The 18,952-nt window shown below is 42.1% G+C and overlaps 1 protein-coding gene across 2 annotated transcripts in view; it reads right to left on the reverse strand.

Annotated features, from left to right (window-relative positions):
- TRIM33 (tripartite motif containing 33) overlaps nucleotides 1-11,190 on the reverse strand; it is a 167,202-nt gene extending 156,012 nt beyond the window's left edge. The window contains exon 1 of one of the 2 annotated variants that reach the window (XM_072644420.1): nucleotides 10,520-11,190. In XM_072644420.1, the coding sequence (XP_072500521.1) occupies nucleotides 10,520-11,096 (577 nt within the window). In that variant the 5' untranslated portion in view covers nucleotides 11,097-11,190. The remainder of the gene's footprint in view (nucleotides 1-10,519) is intronic. The other variant, XM_072644419.1, reaches the window with a different exon arrangement.
- Between the last annotated feature and the right edge of the window lie 7,762 nt (nucleotides 11,191-18,952).

The following is an 18,952-nucleotide window of genomic DNA, read 5'->3' on the forward strand; positions in this document are numbered from 1 at the left end:
AACTTCGGAAAGGACAGCTTCAGTTGAATGATGATGTTGAAACCCAGACTACAAGGGTTTAAAATTGAATGAGAAGCAAGAATGGAGGCACCTACCTAACAGATGACCTTTCAAGGAGTTTAGCCAAGTCAGGAGACATACAGAACAACAGAAAAAGAACGACTGGATCAAATGAAAATTTTTAAGGATGAGGGAGGCATGTTTGTAGGTAGAAAGAAAGGAGTCAATAGAGAAGGAAATACTGAACATTAGTGAGAGTAATTTGCTGGAGAGGATAGGAATTGATGGGATCAAGGACAGATGTAGAAGAGTATGCAGAATGGTTTATCTTGGCAAGGATAAGTACAATGTCTTCAAGTTAAGGCGGAAGAAATAAGAAGAGGAAGTTCTGAGTTTCAGAGCAAGGGAGAAGAGGAACGTAAATGGCCTCATTTTTTTCAGTAAAGTATGAAGAGAGCTCCTCTGCTGAATGGGTTGAGAGAAGGGTATGTAGAAGGAATGATGCAGGGAGGACCAGCTGAGATGATGTTATGTGAAGTTAGCCCAATCAGTGTGGTTTCATTAAGATATTCTATAACTCTATTCAGTAATACACAAAGTAGAGCAAAGGATGTGGACAGTAGTAGCCATACATGTGTGGAAGGTGGGGAGATATATATGTTTCAACAATTTCAGGTAGACATTTTGCTCTCCCTCCCTCACTCTGACTATTGACTTTCCTGGCTTCCTTTAAGTCCCAACCAAAATCCTACCACCTATAGGAAGTCTTCCCCAACCCCTCTTAGTTCCACTGCCTTCCCTCTGTTAATTATTTCTTATTTATCCTGGATATAGTTTTCTTTGTACATATTTATTTCCATATTCTCTCCCCTAACACACTGTATGATCATTGAGGGCAGAGACTGTCTTTTGCCTCTTTTTGTATCCCTAGCCCTTAGCACAGTATCTGGCACATAACAGGTACTTACTAAATGGTGAATTATTGACCTTGTACAATGTCTTTCCTAGCCTTGGCAAGGCAAAATCTGTGAAAGGGATGATGGGTAAGTAATTCAAGTATAGCAGATATTGCACATTTGAACTGATTCACTAAAGGATCAAGACAGGCAAGGGAATAAGTGCAATGGAAGTGGGAGTGATGACCCAGGAAGAACTAGAAGTCAAAGCAAGGATAAAGAATAGGGTTAGGGTAACAAGACACAGGGAATGATATGATGATAAAAGATTATATTGAAGTAAAGGAATTTTAGAGTTCATGAACATGAAAGTAGAACACTTCTGTGTAATGGTAAGATCAAGGATATAACTAACCCTGTTTGAAGCCAAGATAAAGTGGAGTAGATCATCATACCACTGAGACACTGGGAAGTTAGGTTAGTTGAGGAAAAATCAATTTGTGTATTAGCTATCCCTTCTAGCTTTGTATCATATTCAAAATCTGATGAGCATGCCATCATGAAGACACACCTTTATCAAAGTCATTGATAAAAATATGAAACAGAACAGAGTCATGCACAGATCCCCTGAATACTCTAATGTAAACATGTCATGGAAAATATAAGATGGAAAGCTCAAAACAAAGGAGAGATATCCAACCCATGCAGAAATTAACAAAATATATATGACAATTTCCAACTGTACTGATTCCAGAACGTTAAAAAAACCCACAGCATATTAAGAAATTGATCTGACTGGTCATGCTTTAAAAAAAAAAGTTTTTTTAATATTTGAAAAACACATGCTGACTAGATTCTAATGGAAAGACTATAAAAGATCATCAATCTCCCTTAGTGATTTCAGGGCCTACAATATACCCTCTCCATGAAAGTGACTTCAAAATCCATCCTTAATCTTTCTCCTTACCTCCAGTGTCATATTACCTATTGGACACCTCTATCTTCAAGTCTTAGAATCATCTCAAACTCAATATATTCTAAACTGAAACCACTGCTCCCAAAATTATAAGGTTAAAAGGGTATACAATCCCCAAATTAACATTCCAAAATTAATATAAAAGCAGCATTCCAAAATTTATATTGCACTTTCAAATTTTATCTAACCCAAATTAATAGTTAAAGTAGTATAAAAATTTTGTGGTGGACAAATCTACTCATGCTCCAGGCTTTTGATGCACAACTATTGCATAAGACAGTAATATACTCTATACCTTAAAGAAAAAGAAACAAAAGCACTGTAAGTATACATTATTTCTATACTAAGTACACAGTCTACGAAAAACTACAATATCTACCTCCCCCACGGACCTCACCTAAGGCCAACACCATCCCTGTCTACACAAAGTGTGAGATGAGATAAAATTGCAAATATCTTGGAAGAGCATGTGGTACTTCTGGGTTGAAGCTTTGGAAAACAGCACTTTCTTCTAAAAGTAAGCTTAAAAAAATCCTGACCAGGGGCAGAACCAAGATGAAGGAGTAGAAAGATGCACATACACTAGCTTTTGCCCCACAGCCCATAAAACACCTGTAAAGAAAGACTCTCAACAAATTCTAGAGGAGCAAGAGCCACAGAACAACAGAGTGGAGGAGATTTCTAGCTTAGGGTGACCTAAAAGGCTGACAGGAGAGGTCTATTGCACGGGACACGGAGCCGAGTCCAGCCCAGCCTTGGTCACACAGCACCAGGAGAAGCAGGACCAAACAGGCTTCAGGGACAGAATCCCCAGCAGAAGGGCACATCCCTCAACCCATAGGCACCAAAGGTCAATGAGGAGATTTTTTTCAGCTGGCTGAGAAAGGAGTACGGTGTCCCCATAGCTCCAACCTCAGGTGGCAGAGGCAGCAGCAGGCGGGGCTCCCAAGGCAGGCAGCAGCCCACATTCATTGTTGGAGGCCTCATCATATGGCACCTGGAGGAAGTGAGCATCTGATCCTTACCACAGCCCTGTGTGGTGGCAGCTGATCTTAATCTTTCACTGAATGGCAGCCCTGTCCCCACCTAAAGCCCCTGGGGGAATTGAGCAGCTGATCTAAATCAGTCCCCAGTGCTGGCTGGGCAGACCTGGAGGTAAGGTGGTTGTGGAGAGGAAACTCTACTTCTCACTGATTCTGGGCACAAAAGTTTCTGATTGCTCCCAGAGCAGTGTACAGGCTTGATTGTGCCACCTTGGAGGAACTGAGATCTTACAGATCCTCAGAGTACACCCTACTCTTGACAAAGGACCCAAAAGTCAAGTAACTGATTGGGAAAATGCCCAAAAAAGGGAGAAAAAAATAAAGACTATAGAAAGTTACTATCTTGGTGAACAGATATCTTCTCCCATCCTTTCAGATGAGGAAGAACAATGCTTACCATCAGGGAAAGACATAAAAGTCAAGGCTTCTGTATCCCAAACATTCAAAATAAATATTCAGTGGTCTCAGGTCATGGAAGAGCTCAGAAAGGATTTTGAAAATCAAGTAAGAGAGGTGGAAGAAAAACTGGGAAGAGAAATGAGAGAGAAGCAAGAAAATCATGAAAAGCAAGTCAACAACTTGCTAAAGGAGACCCAAAAAAATGCTGAAGAAAATAACACCTCTAAAAATAGGCTAACTCAATTCGCAAAAGAGGTTCAAAAAGCCAATGAGGAGAAGAATGCTTTCAAAAGCAGAATTAGTCAAAATGGAAAAGGAGGTTCAAAAGCTCATTGAAAATAGTTCTTTAAAAATTAGAATGGAACAGAGGGAGGCTAATGACTTTATGAGAAACCAAGAAATCACAAAAGAAAACCAAAATAATGAAAAAATGAGAGATAATGTAAAATATCTCATTGGAAAAATAACTGACCTGGAAAATAGATCCAGGAGAGACAATTTAAAAATTATGGAACTACCTGAAAGCCATGATCAAAAAAAGAGCCTAGACATCATCTTTCATGAAATCATCAAGGAAAACTGCCCTGATATTCTAGAACCACAGGGCAAAATAAATATTGAAAGAATCCACAGATCAACTCCTGAAAGAGATCCAAAAAGAGAAACTCTTAGGAACATCGTAGCCAAATTCCAGAGTTACCAGGTCAAGGAGAAAATACTACAAGCAGCTAGAAAGAAAGAATTTGAGTATTGTTGAAATACAATCAGGATAACACAAGATCTAGAAGCTTCTACATTAAGGGATCACAGGGCTTGGAATAGGATATTCCAGATATTCCAGAAGTCAAAAGAACTAGGATTCAAACCAAGAATCGCCTACCCAGCAAAACTGAGTATAATATTTCAGGGGGAAAAATGGTCTTTCAATGAAATAGAGGACTTTCAAGCATTCTTGATGAAAAGACCAGAGCTGAAGATAAAATCTGACTTTCAAACACAAGAATCAAGAGAAGCATGAAAAGGTAAACAGGAAGGAGAAGTCATAAGGGAATTACTAAAGTTGAACTGTTTACATTCCTACATGGAAAGATAATATTTGTAACTCTTGAAACTTTTTCAGTATCTGTGTAGTGGGTGGGATTATACACATACATACACACACACACACACACACACACACACACACACACAGCACAGGGTGAGTTGAGTAGGATATCTAAAAAAATGAAATTAAGGGGTGAGAGAGGAATATATTGGGAGGAGAAAGGGAGAAATGAAATGGGGCAAATTATCTCTCATAAAAGAGGTAAGAAAAAGACTTTTCACTGGAGGGAAAAAGGGGGGAGGTAAAATAGAAAACGTGAAGCTTATTCTCATCACATTTGGCTCAAGAAGGGAATAAAATGCACACTCATTTTGGTATGAAAACCTATCTTACAATACAGGAAAGTGGGAGAGAAGGGGATAAGCGGGGGGGGGGGGGATAATAGAAGGGAGGGCAATGAAAGGAGGGAGCAATTAGAAGTCAACCTTCTTGGAGATGGACAAGGTCAAAAGAGAGAACAGAAGAAATGGGGGGCAGGACAGGATAGAGGGAAATACAGTCTTACACAACATGACTATTATGGAAGTCATTTGCAAAACTACAAATATATAGCCTATACTGAATTGCTTGCATTCTCAATGGGGATGAGTGGGGAGGGAGGAAGGAAGAGAATTTGGAACTCAAAGTTTTAGGAACAACTGTTGAGTATTGTTCTTGCATACAACTGGGAAATAAGACATACAGGTAATGGGGTATAGAAATTTATCTTGCCCTACAGGACAAAACAGAAGATGGGGATAAGGGATGGAAGGGATGTTAGAAGGGAGGGCAGATTGGTAATAGGGGTAATTAGAATGCTCAGCATTTTGGCGTGGGGGAGCGAAGAAATGGGGAGAAAATTTGGAACTCAAAATTTTGTGGAAATGAATGTTGAAAACTTAAAATAAATAAATTTAAAAAAAAGAAAGATCCTGACCACAGTACTGCTATACAAAACACATAAATATAGTAACCCATTCTTCTATTGGATTAATTACACTTGTAGCACAATATCTGGCAAAATAAGAAATAAATATTTGCTGAAGACAAAATATTATACTTCACTAAAGTTTATCAGTCAGGAATCTCTACATTAAATAATTCAAACAGTAAACATTACAAAGGCAGACATGGAAAAAGACATTCAGGATTCTAATAGCCATTTAGAGATTGTTTATTCTTAATAAATGTGTTTTTGTCTATGGCTCCAGTTTCAGAAATATGGCCATCTATCAAGTCATCAAATTTGAGCAATCCTAATCTATTACCTCAGTAACTAAAGGGGCTTTCCTATTTCTACTTGAAATTGTTTTGAATGTGCCTTGAGGACCTCTTCCAATGCTTCTCCTTCCCCACAGAGCGTTCCAAAAAATTTACCAGAACACTAATGAAATTAAAGAGAAAGGGATAAGAAAAGGGAAACTGCATTTTGAACATTTTAAAAATATAAGTCACTTTAGGAGCTTAAGAAAATGACGAAAAAAAAAAAAAGAAAATGATGACTTACCCAGTACCCAGCATATAGTTAGTGCTTTAAAATAGATGCCTGTTGATTTACTGAAAAGTGCTGATCATTTAAGGTTCACCACATTGTGAAGTGGGTACTACAGATATTATTCCCATTTTACATAGAAAACTTAGCTTCACAGAGGTTAAGTGACTTGACCATGGATACATGTGCTGTCAGAGTAAAGATTTAAACCAGAGGTTCCCAAACTTATTGGGCCGACCACTCCCTTTTCCAAAAAAAAAAAAAAATTACTCAGTGCCCCCCTGAAAATCTACTTTCTTTAATCCTTTAATGGTTTTTTTAATTTACATCATTTCAAAAAAACATAATTTTTTAAAATAATACATCCTAAATTTAACAATTTACTATAAATTTGTGGGTTTTTTCCTGTACTAAAATTTTGATGACACTGACACAACATGCATCATGTAACCATATAGTATCATATTGTAAACAAGTCATTACATGCATAAATTCCTACTGATGCATGCTGGACTTCCCAAAAATGAGTGACAGGCTCTCCTGCCAATACTTGTTTGTTAAGACCTGTCAGACGACTTGTCCACTGATGGATTGATTATAACTTGCATTTTGTGTATTTATTTGGAAAATAATGTAATCACTATTACTTTAACCCTGTTGCACAATAGATGAAACATGTACAAATGGTTTTTCAAAATTTTTCTATCTCCTCTTCTTTCCCCATGCTTCCACTGCCCCCTTATTTTTATTCAATGTCCCCTCCCCATTGCACCCGAGGCTACTACAACTGCCATGGATTATCCCAGTGATCCCCAGGGACAGTATCACCCACTTTGAGAACCTCTGAAACCCTGGCCATCCCAAGTCCAATAATATCTATCATGACACACTGCCTCTTACACCTTCTAAATGAGTCCTTGAAAAAGTTATATAACCTCATGCCAAGCTCCAAACTAACTTTGAGCAAAACATAAAAACTTGGGGACAGTGGGCAATGAACATGAATCTATAAGACATTGTATAAGGTCAACATAAGAAGAATGTCTACTTGAAGTTGTTTAAACATATATTCTTCCAACTTCCACACTTCGTTTTAGCTTCAGGATCAAAATATAAAATGGACAGTCCAACTACAACTTATGACAAGTTCAGTCTTATGTATCAATTGCTTGCTGGTATGTATATAGATCTGAAAAAAGTGCTTCAAAAACCCAGTGTGTTCCCCTAACCAAGATTCTGCTCCCTCCCAAAACCTATTTACTCCCTCTTGAATTCCCTGTCTCTAGGAGGCACCATCACTAACACGTGATCTCCGGATTCCCTAAACACAAAAACTCTAGAATCACCCTTGACTCCTCCCTCTCTCTTCTATATAACGGGACTAGATTTAGAATGAGAAAAACTGGGTTAGACTTTGTCCCTAACATTCTGTATTCCCCTGAGTTTCTAGATCCTTATCTATAACATGCAGAGAAGTTATTTTTGTCAAAACAGTGATTTCAATGATGCAATTTCTCTCCACTGAAAGCTATCTGTAACGTATAGTCTCTAAGAGAATTACCCACAACATTAATTTACTTGCCCAGGTTCACAGATATGATGTATCTGAGACACAACTTGACTCTATCACACCACTTTTGATCTCTAAAATTAGGAAACAAACTGTTTACTCTAAGATCCCTCTCAAACAATCAAATACACTGAATGCTACACCTCCCAAATTGCTATTTGTTGTTCCTTTCAATTCCTATTGCCATCTTTGATCTCAGTAATCACACTGAATCTCCCCCATTTTTAATAACATGTCCAGATTAATCTCCCTATTGCATGGCTGTGATCATACAATTAACCTGCTCAAACACTTCCAATGGTTCCCCAAAAGAAGGTCAAATTTTTATGTTGGGCAGCCAAGACACCACACAAACCTTAAAACTCCCTGGTTTCCAACCTTAGCTCACTCAATCTCTCTCCAATGTTCTCACTGAGTTCAACTCCATCCTTTCTAATTTTTGCCTTTGTTCATTCTGTTTACTATATTTGGAACACTGTTCTCCCCAGTACTACCTATTAAATCCCTATTTCATCCTTCAAGTACTAACTCAAATGTCACCTCCAGGGCCATTCTCTCCCCTACACCTGAAGGGATTTTTTCTCAGCTCTGAACTCTCACAGCCTTTTGTTAGTAACCTCTTTATGAACTCATCATTCTATTCTATTTGAAAGTATTATATAAAACTGAGTGCTTCCTATAACATATATATTATTTGCCTATCTGAGTGTAGATCTCTATCTATATCTGTGTACACACACATGCACTGAAAAGATTTTTTTGAAACAGAACCCTATCTTCTTCATCTTTCTGTCTTCAATGTCTAACTAGCTAGCATAGCGCCTTTCACAAAGTAGATACACAATACATATTTGCTGAATGAACAAAAGAAAAGTCAGTAACAGGCTTTAAATTATATTCCAGTTCATCTACGCTCTCTTACTCAAAACCCTTTGTGACCAAAGCATGCTTAAAAAGGTCGACCTTAAGGTTAAGGTAAATAGACTGTAGTCCTGAAAGACAAGGATGTTGAACCTTAGATCTTGGCCTTACTTTCAACACTGTCTTCTTAATGGAAATAAGCTAACCAGTGTAATATACCATTTTTTCTTTTTCACAAGGCAATGAATAACAAGATTTTTTTTTTCAAAGTTCCAATCTTCAGCTGAAAGTGTATGTGCTTTAAATATATATGTACATTTTACTGCTTCTGCTTCAACTTGCTTGAAAAAAATGTATAGGCACATATACAGAACAGAAGCAAACAAGTACAAATTCTCTTCAAAAAAACACTGTATTTCTGTTACTACTGAGGTCTGACAATCCAATTCAATGAACATTTATCAAGTGTCTGTTGGGAGACGCAAAATTTATAAGCTTTTCACGGAATGTATAACATACAAATACATGACATATACACAGATATCTGTAATGCAAAAAAAAAAAAAAACCCTTCCAAAATTACAAATACAGTAGAGATATGCAAAACAAAATTCTATGAGATTTTGTCATAGTAGGTAGAGCAGACATGGGTTCTTAAACCTGGGTTCAAATCCCACCCCAGACTCACACTAACTAGATGGCCAGACAAGTCATTTAACCCCTCTGAGACATTCTTTAATCATCTGCAAATAGGGAAAAAAGCACCTACCTTAAAAGGGTTGTTGTATCAATGAGATAAAAACAAAAAAAAAAAATTTAAACATCAGCTAGCATTATTATAAAGGGAAATATTATCTTGGGTCTTCCAAATACTTCGACACTAGGGAGTTAAGATTTTCTCTGTGGAATAGCAAAACAAGAAAGTAAATTGTAATTTGACTGGAGGGTAAATCAGGTATTGGCAACAGGAAAAAAGTGTACATGCAATAAAGTCTTTACTTTTTGACATTCAGATTCTGCCCATTTGTTTATTTATTCAAACATTGTAAACTTGTAAAGTGCGAAGAAGTGTGTCCAGGTTGTGAAAAAAATTTAAGATTAAAAAACATGAACATTAGCTCTAAGACATAAAATATGAATCAACTATTCTTAAATATAATGGTTCTGAAGCAAGGCCAATTACATAATTAGAGTAATAGGAATTGTTTTTGACAAGTCTGCTATTTCTCCTATTTTTGTGACCCAAATACAGGAAAATGAACTTTGGAGAATGCTATTCCTCTTCTGTCAAAAAAGTTTCTAAGCGTCAATTTTCTCATTCTTGGTACTCCAATATCATATGTCAAACAACCATATCTTGTATGATTTTCAAAATCTCCCCACCATATAAGGGTTCCCCCGAGAACTTTTCAAATATCAAAACCATGAACTTTCTCCTCCCCAACAATCAGACTATATACACAGCCTGTATCCACCCCTCCATAATCTCCCAGTCCACTGTTTTCTCTATTACCTTCTCTTCTCTAACACTGGAGCACGAGTCACATCTACTCATCTAAACCTAGACCCTACCCCACTCCAATTCCTCCTACTGTTTTGCCTCAATATCTTCAGGGACCACTTCTCCTCTTACTGTTCAAGTGTTCCCAAACACCTCTCACAGACCAAATCCTCTACTTCATCCAAACACCACTTAGCTCTGGTCTACTCTCCTCCACACCTCTCTGCACCCGAATCCTGTCCCCAAACCTCCCATCTCTCCCCGTAAAAACCTCTAGGTCTTCGGGTCCCCTCCCTCCAGCCCTCTCCAAGGCCCTCCTCCCTTAGACCCCGCCCCATCCTCTTCGCAGGGCTCTCCTCCCCCATAGCTCCCCCCAAACCTCCTGAAGGCCCTCTTTTCCTTACACCCATCACCCGACTCTCGCCCCCCCAACAACTCAAACACTCTCCTCCCCCAACCCACAAAACCATACATACACTAAACACACACCCCCTCCTCCGAGAGAGAGAAAAAAAAACCACCTCCTTTGGCCTCCTGTCGCCTGCCAAAGAGCAAAAGAGCAAACCTCCCCGTGGCCCGCTCCCCCCGCGCCCCGGAGCAGCGCCCCGCAGGCCGGGGGCCCCCCACGCCTCCCGCGGGCCCCCGGGGGGCCGGCTCCCGGCCGCGGCAGCCGCAGGCCTCGGCGCCCGCCGCTCACCTTGCTGGATGTCGCCGTTGCTGCCGCCCGGGATGGGCACGCTGAGCTGGCGCTCGGGCTCGGGCAGGCAACGGAGGCAGAAGGAGTGCAGGCAGGGCAGCAGCTTGGGCTCCGCCTCACGGCGGCTCTGCAGGCTCTGCTGACACACCGCGCAGGTGTCCAGCAGCGAGGCCGGCGGCCCGGGAGGCGGCCCCGCAGGCGCGGGGGCCGGCGCCGCCAGGGCTGCCGGAGTGGCCGGGGCCGCCGGGGCCGGAGCCGCGATCGCCGCTCCGGGACCCGCGGGCCCCGTCGAGGCCGCGGCGGCGGCGGCGGAGGCCGCAGGGGCTGAACCCGAGGAGGCCGCGGCCACCCCCCCGTCCTCGGGCCCGGCCGCCGCGCCGCCCTCCGGCCCGGCCCTGCCGCCCTCCTCCTCCTCCTCCTCTTCCACTAGCACCGCGGCGAGAGGCGGCTCCGCCTCCAGCCCCGCGGGTCCTGCAGCCCCAGGCCCGGCCGCCGCTGCCGCCGCCGCACTGCCGCTGACCCCGCCGCCGCCACTCTCGGCCTCGCCGCCGCCGCCGCCGCCTTTGTTTTCCGCCATGTTTTCCTCTTTGAACCCGCCGGACCGCCCCGCGCCGCCAGCCGCCCGCGCCGCCGCCACCCCCAGCCCCAGCCGCAGCAGCAACGAGAACGGCCGGCGAGGACGAGCAAGAGCGAGGGCGCGCGCGCACGGCCACACTTCCCCTCGCTCCCTCGTCGAGCGCCGAGGGGAGGGCGCGCACGTACCACGTACACACGTCTTTCCTTCAGAAGGAGGCTGGGCCGTGAGAGCACGTAGCGCGGGCACAGACGAGGCTGCGGCTCGGCCGGGAAGCGCCCGCCTTGCGCTTGCGCGGCAGCCTTCCCTCCTGGGCCGAATTCGACTCCAAGGTAGGATTCTCGCTAGACGCGGAAGGCTCCGTCGTCTAGGTGAGAGCTGTGTGCGTGGGTGAGGCGAGAGCTGCAGGTGGGGGCTCCTGGAAGAGAGGTGCGGGCCGCTGGAGAGCGTGGAGGAGGGAGGGGGCCTGAGGAGGCGGGTCTCCAGGTGAAAATCCCCGGGGATCTAGGTACGCCAAGATGAACTGTCATGGGTGGCCGTCCTTTTTTGTCTCGCCCCTAGGATGGGAATCGGGCCGGGGCCTTCGAGGCTGCCCCGAGCCCTCGGGCCTCTGTAGCCCAGGGGGCGAGGACCCCCGTATAGCCTTCCCTGGTCCCGGCCTTCCCCGAGGCTAAGCAGAAGACTGCCCCTCGCCCCTTCTGAGGGCGGATTGTGCCCCTCTCCCAGTCCTTTAGGACTGGGCCTTGGGAGATAGAGGTTGGGGGGGGGGGGCGTGAATTCTTTACCTGCCTCTAGTGCCCACTACGCGGGATAAAAAGCTGCAGCACCAAGTCCTTTATTCTAGTTTTGTTTATGTATTGGTGTGTTCGTGTTTGCACTTAAGTTCATAATAAAGGAGAAAAAAGATGTTTACATTTTAAAATAAAAGGCGTAGGAAAGAGTACTGGCTCTGGAGTGAGCAGACCTGGGTTCAGGTTCCACTACTGGCGGTATTTGTACGACTTTGGTCAAGTCTCTGAACATCCTCATCTATAAAAGGAGGGGCTGGACTTGGACGGCCTTTAAAGTTCTACCAGCTCTAAATCTAACTTGGAATTATAACTAATCTTGTTAATCATATAAATAGGCTCTTAGTAAATGAGTCTAGGAAAGAGCAGTTCACTAAAAAAGTACACGTAACTGGGCAAAAGAAAGTTGGTTTGTGGTATTTTATGACCTCCAACCCAAAAGTTAGGGTATCCAATTTATCCTGCGTATATCTTATTTATACAGAGTTGTACAGAAATTAACTTCCCTAGTTTGTGAGCTCCTTGAAAGTAGATATCTACTTTTGCCTTTCTTTGTATTCCCCAGACTAGAAAGTAAGTCCAAAAATGTAGGTTGTATCCAGATCATAGACATGAGGTCATTAGAGGTCTTCTAGTCTAAATTCATTTTGCAGATGCAACTGAAACCCAGGAAGGAGAAGAGGCTTGCTCCAGAGCAAACCACTAATAAATGCAAGTATTAAATGAATGAATGAATGAATGCAAGAAATTCTCATTCACATTCTTTCGACCCCATTTCCTCTATTGACTCTACACAATCCTTCACCATCTAGTCCAAGTCCCAGAAGTCAGTAGTTTGATTGACAGGCAGACGAATTTGTATTTGATTCTCCCAGTCCAGAGATGGGGAAAGTGCTGCCTCAAGGCCACATGTGGCCTTCTAGGTCCCTGGGTGCAGCCTTTTGACTGAGTCCAAGTTTTACAGAACAAATCTTTTTTATGAAGGGCATTTGTTCTGTGAAATTTGGATTCTGCCAAAGAGCTGCACTTGAGGACTTAGAGGGATACATGTGGCCTCAAGGCAACAAGTTCTTAACCCCTGCTCTAGTCAGGGGGAAGCTTTTGAAAGCTTTTAAGCATGAGTTACATGAAAAAGCTGTGCTTTATGGAATATAGACTGGCAGCAGTGTATAAGATGACTTGAAACGAATAGAAAGTGGAGGCAGGGATCAGTAGGGGATTATAATACACCAAGTAAGAGATATATAGGTTTGTGATTAGAGACTTCATCTGACTGACTGACAAGGCTCTCACTCTCTGTATGTGTGTGTGTGTCTGTGTGTGTGTGTCTCTCTCTGCTAAAAAAAAAAAAAAAAAAAAAAGCAAAAGGGTCTTAAAAGTCTTGATAAATTTCTCAGCTAATTTCTTGTCTAAGAAGATAGGAAAAAAAGGTAATGAAGTAAATACTCTTCTGTTCCTGATTCTAGCCTATAAGAACTTCAGTCTGGTCATTGAAGAGGACATGACAAGAGCCTTGGAAAGAAGTGACCCTACTATATGAGCTTATGATAAATTAAGAAGGAAAAAAAAGGCATAGTCTGACATATATCCTAACCTAGAGGAGAATATGTTTCCAAACGTTCAGGGGAAAAAAAAGAAAGGATACTTTGGCCTGGAACTCTGAGATAGAAAGAAATTCTAACTGCAAACGCAAATAATCCTGATGAACAGGAAAAGGGAATTGTGTCTAAAAAGACCAGTTACTCTACAAGTAGCTAACCAACAATGTCAGGTATATGTAAAATGACACTGAAGCCATAGTAGGTAAATGTAGATGAATATAGAGGAGTGACAAGGTTTCTGTAGCTGTATATCAGTCTTGCAAAGAGCAAGTAACAAGACAACAAAAAAGGTTTGTTTGTTTTTAACGACATTGTGGACTTAAGGATGGGATGAAACCACTGCTTGAAAGGAATTTAAAAAAAACAAACAGAAGACAGAAAGTAAAAACTGAGTTTCTCTTTTGGGTTCTTGTGTTTTCTTTACCAAGGATAAAGGAGAAGGATGGATGGAAAAATGGCTAAGAAGAGTGTGAAAGGAAAAGCAGAGAAGCACTAATTGTAGATGACCTTCTCAAGAAATTTACCCACAAAAGTGAAGACAGATACTGGATGATAGCTAGTGAGAACTGAAAGATCAAATGAGGGTTTTTTGAGGATGGAGGAGATATGAGTATATTTATAAAAGAGTATACAGTTTACAGATTATACAGTAACTGACCTAGGTTTGACACCTGACCAGTGCTGTTTTACTGTATTACTAGATGTGTAACTGTCTTATCAAATCAAGAAAGGTGACAAGTGTTTGGTTGGGTTTGAGGTAATGGTGATACTCCATCCAAGTGGAGGTCTTCATTACTAGCTCTTGACTATACCTGAAACACAGGAGAGAAGGCTAATTGAGAAATAGAAATTCAGAAGTCCTCTACCTACAGGTAATTGTTGAAGCTCAGGGAATGAATGAAACCACTGAGAGTGGTAAGAAACAGAAGAAGATTTAGAACATAGTTTTGAAAATCTCCTATATTTAGGTGGCTGAAGAGAGAGCAAACAAAAGAGGCAGACACAGAACACTCACTGGTAGATGAAATCACACAGAATTCAAGATACTGAAAGTGAACTCAGCAGTCATCTAATCCGACTTCTACCCGAGAAGAATCCCAGTTGTAACAGACCTGACAAGTGATCATCCAGCTTCTACTTTTAAAAACTCTTAAGAGGAATCCACCACCTTTTCTAACTGTCCATTCCTCATTCAAACTGCTATTATTGTTGGAAAGTTTTTCCTGACATCAAGCCTAAATTTACTTCTTTATAACTACTGGCCATTGTTCCTCCTTCTGTCCGTTGGAAGCCAAAGAAAATATGTCTAATCTCTCTTCCTTGTGACCATTCTTTAGATACTTGAAAACAGCCAACATTTCTCTCTTGAATCTTCTTCAAGCTCAATATTCCTATTCCCAAGCCTCAACTAATCCTAATGTGGCATAGACTTGTAGGGCCTTGATCATTCTGATTGCCCTCCTCTGAATACTCTCAAGCTTTTTAATGCATTAAACTATGTGGCCCAGAGCTTAGCAAAGTTTTCCAAATAAAGTATGAGCAGGTGTATTGATAAGCACCCCATCATACACAGCGAGGGCTTTCTATAACAGGTTCTTAGATCTGTGTTCATAAAAGGAAAGGCAACTTTTGAGGGGTTAATGATCACTTTAATCAAGCACATGTATCAGTCCTTTAGACAAGCACATTCATTCACCTAGTTCAGGAGAGTCAACACCTTGAACCTCAAAGAAAATACAGAGAAATCAAAGATCAACAGACATGGCTTCCTCTGCCTGAATTCAACAGACAGTTCCAACTGTCTGACCATAATTGTAGGGAAATGTGTTTGTCCTTCGTTGCCAAAGAAGACCATGCCATGAGAGAAATGATGACATGACTTGCACTTCACTTTGTTTTGAGTGAGGGAGGGCTGTGCAGGTCACCAGCCTCACTTCTTCTCCAGACCCATCTGAATCCAGTGACAAGATATTCATCAGGATGACTGGAGATGACCCAGGATGAGGCAATTGGGGTTAAGTGACTTGCCCAATGAAACACAGCTAGTGAGTATCAAGTGTCTGAGGTGAGATTTGAACTCAAGTCCTCCTGACTCCGGCACTGGTGCTCTATCCACTGCACCACCTAGCTGCCCCATGACCATAATTACAGAGGGCTCCTTAAAGCCAGAGGGCTCCTTTAGCGGCTTCCCAGAGTCCTCATCTGACCAAAGAAACACTTTCAGTCAGTAAGTCCCAAAGTGATCAACAGACATGGCTTCCTCTGTCTGACCATAATTCAACAGACAGGTACAGAGAGGGAAGCACAACATCCCCTCAAATCCGGGAGGCTCCTTAGCAGCTTCCCAAAGTCCTTATCTGACCCTCAAACCTTCTTACCAAAAATTAAACCTGAAAGTAAAACCTTACCCTTAGAGTATTTATACCTTTTTTAGAGCCAGAGGGCATCCCAACCCTCGAGAACCAGTGCCTCATTAACAAAAGCTGTAGGTGTTCCTACAAATCTTCCTTAATCAAACTCCCCTTGTTGGGCAGGCCCATTAATGGGAGGAAAGATCTTTAATCACATTAAAATAATTAATAATACAAATACATATACTGTTTCTGGTTAAAGAATCTCTTACTTCTGTACTTTACTCCTTGTAAAGACTCTGGATTGATAAAGGCAAGATTCAGTCCAAGGCACTTACTTATACTAATATAAAAACAGCAAAAGATCCTATTTTGATGGCCATCACAGCAGGGCAGAATGCAATAGGAGTATCATCCATCTCCTTATTTCTGGAAGCTACCTGAAACCTATCTGTCTTTTCATACAGCCCAAAATTGGATTAGGTTTTTTGACTGTGACTTCATACTGCTGGCTTATTGATCTGACAGCCCACTGAAACCCCCTGAATTCTTTCAAAACAACATGTCTAATCAGGCCTCCCTCATCTTGCAGTCATGAAGTTGATTTTTTGATCCCAAATGTAAGCTTTTACATTTCTCCCTATTTGGTTTCATGTATTTAGATTTAGCTCTAAGCGTTAATCTCTAGCAGTTCTCAAAGTGTGGCCTAGGGACCCCCAAGGGTCTGAGAAATCAAAACTATTTTTTTTTATTAATTTATTTAACTTTTAACATTCATTTTCACAAAATTTGGGGTTCCACATTTTCTCCCCTTTTGTCCCCTCCCCCCACCCCAAAACACCGAGCATTCTAATTGCCCCTGTCTACCAGTCTGCCCTCCCTCCCTCCCCACCCCTTCCCTTTGGAAGGCAGGCAATTCAATATAGGCCAGACCTGTGTAGTTTTGCAAATGACTTCCATAATAGTAGTGTTGTGTAAGAACTAATTATATTTCCCTCCATCCTATCCTGTCCCCCATTACTTCCGTTCTCTCTTTTGGTCCTGACCCTCCCCATGAGTGTTGACCTCAAATTGCTCCCTCCTCCCCGGGCCCTCCCTTCCATCATCCCCCCCCACCCTGCTTATTCCCTTCTCCCCCACTTTCCTGTATTGTAAGATAGGTTTTCATACCAAAATGACTGTGCATTTTATTCCTTCCTTTAGTGGAATGTGATGGGAGTAAACTTCATGTGTTTCTCTCACCTCCCCTCTTTTTCCCTTCACTAAAAAGTCTTTTGCTTGCCTCTTTTATGAGAGAGAATTTGCCCCATTCCATTTCTCCCTTTCTCCTCCCAATATATTTCTCTCTCACTGCTTGATTTCATTTTTTTTTTTAAGATATGATCCCCTCCTCTTCAATTCACTCTGTGCACTCTGTCTCTATGTGTGTGTGCGTGTGCATGTGCATGTGTGTGTGTGTGTTATCCCACCCTGTTCCTAGATGCTGAATACTTTCAAGAGTTACAAATATTGTCTTTCCATGTAGGAATGTAAACAGTTCAACTTTTGTAAAGTCCCTTATGACTTCTCTTTGCTATTTACTTTTTCATGCTTCTCTTCATTCTTGTGTTTGAAAGTCAAATTTTCTTTTCAGCTCTGGTCTTTTCATCAAGAATGCTTGAAAATCCTCTATTTCATTGAAAGACCAACTTTTCCCCTGAAGTATTATACTCAGTTTTGCTGGGTAGGTGATTCTTGGTTTTAGTCCTAGTTCCTTTGACTTCTAGAATATCCTATTCCACACCCTTCGATCCCTTAATGTGAAAGCTGCTAGATCTTGTGTTATCCTGATTGTATTTCCACAATACTTGAATTGTTTCTTTCTAGCTGCTTGCAATATTTTCTCCTTGACCTGGGAACTCTGGAATTTGGCCACAATGTTCCTAGGAGTTTCTCTTTTTGGATCTCTTTCAGGCAGTGTTCTGTGGATTCCTTGAATATTTATTTTGCCCTCTGGTTCTAGAATCTCAGGGCAGTTTTCCTTGATAATTTCATGAAAGATGATGTCTAGGCTCTATTTTTGATCATGGCTTTCAGGTAGTCCCATAATTTTTAAATTGTCTCTCCTGGATCTATTTTCCAGGTCAGTTGTTATTCCAATGAGATATTTCACATTATCTTCCATTTTTTCATTCTTTTGGTTTTGTTTTGTGATTTCTTGGTTTCTCATAAAGTCATTAGCCTCCATCTGTTCCATTCTAATTTTGAAAGAATTATTTTCTTCAGTGAGCTTTTGAATCTCCTTTTCCATTTGGCTAATTCTGCTTTTGAAAGCATTCTTCTCCTCATTGACTTCTTGAACCTCTTTTGCCAATTGAGTTAGCCTATTTTTCAAGGTGTTATTTTCTTCAGCATTTTTTTGGGTCTCCTTTAGCAGGGAGCTGACCTGCTGTTCATGCTTTGACTGCATGTCTCTCATTTCTCTTCCCAGCTTTTCTTCCACCTCTCTAACTTGATTTTCTATGAGCCCTTCTATGGCCTAAGCCCACTGAGTGGGCTGGGATATAGAGGCCTTGACTTCTGTGTCTTTGCCTGATGGTAAGCATTGTTCTTCCTCATCAGAAAGGAAGGGAGGAAATGCCTGTTCCCCAAGAAAGTAACCTTCTATAGTCTTATTTCTTTTCCCTTTTCCGGGCATTTTCCCAGCCAGTGATTTGACTTCTGAATATTCTCTTCACACCCACTTCGCCTCCAGATCCTCCCAGCCAGTGCTTGAGGTTTGAGATTCAAATGCTGCTTGCCAGCCTCAGGGCTTTTGGCCGGGGCAGGGCTGCTATTCAGTGTGTGATTAAGTTCAGGTGCTCAGGTCAGGGCAGGGCCACCTCACGGGCTCAGTTCCCTCAGGGGGTTTATGCAGAGACCTTCAACAATGGATCCAGGCTCCTGCCTGCTTGGGGAGCCCCGGTCTGCTGCCGCATCCGCTGCTGCCTCCCTAGGGGGCCTGAGTTATGGGGGTACCCCACTCCCCTCTTGACCCGCCAAAGAGACCCTCTCACTGACCCCTGTCACCTGTGGGTGGAGGGACCCATGTGGCCGCTGGAGATTCCATCCCTGAAGCCCGCTCGGATCTTTTCCTCTCA

This window comes from Notamacropus eugenii, chromosome 2, assembly GCF_028372415.1.
Source record: "Notamacropus eugenii isolate mMacEug1 chromosome 2, mMacEug1.pri_v2, whole genome shotgun sequence".
NCBI lineage: Eukaryota > Metazoa > Chordata > Mammalia > Diprotodontia > Macropodidae > Notamacropus > Notamacropus eugenii.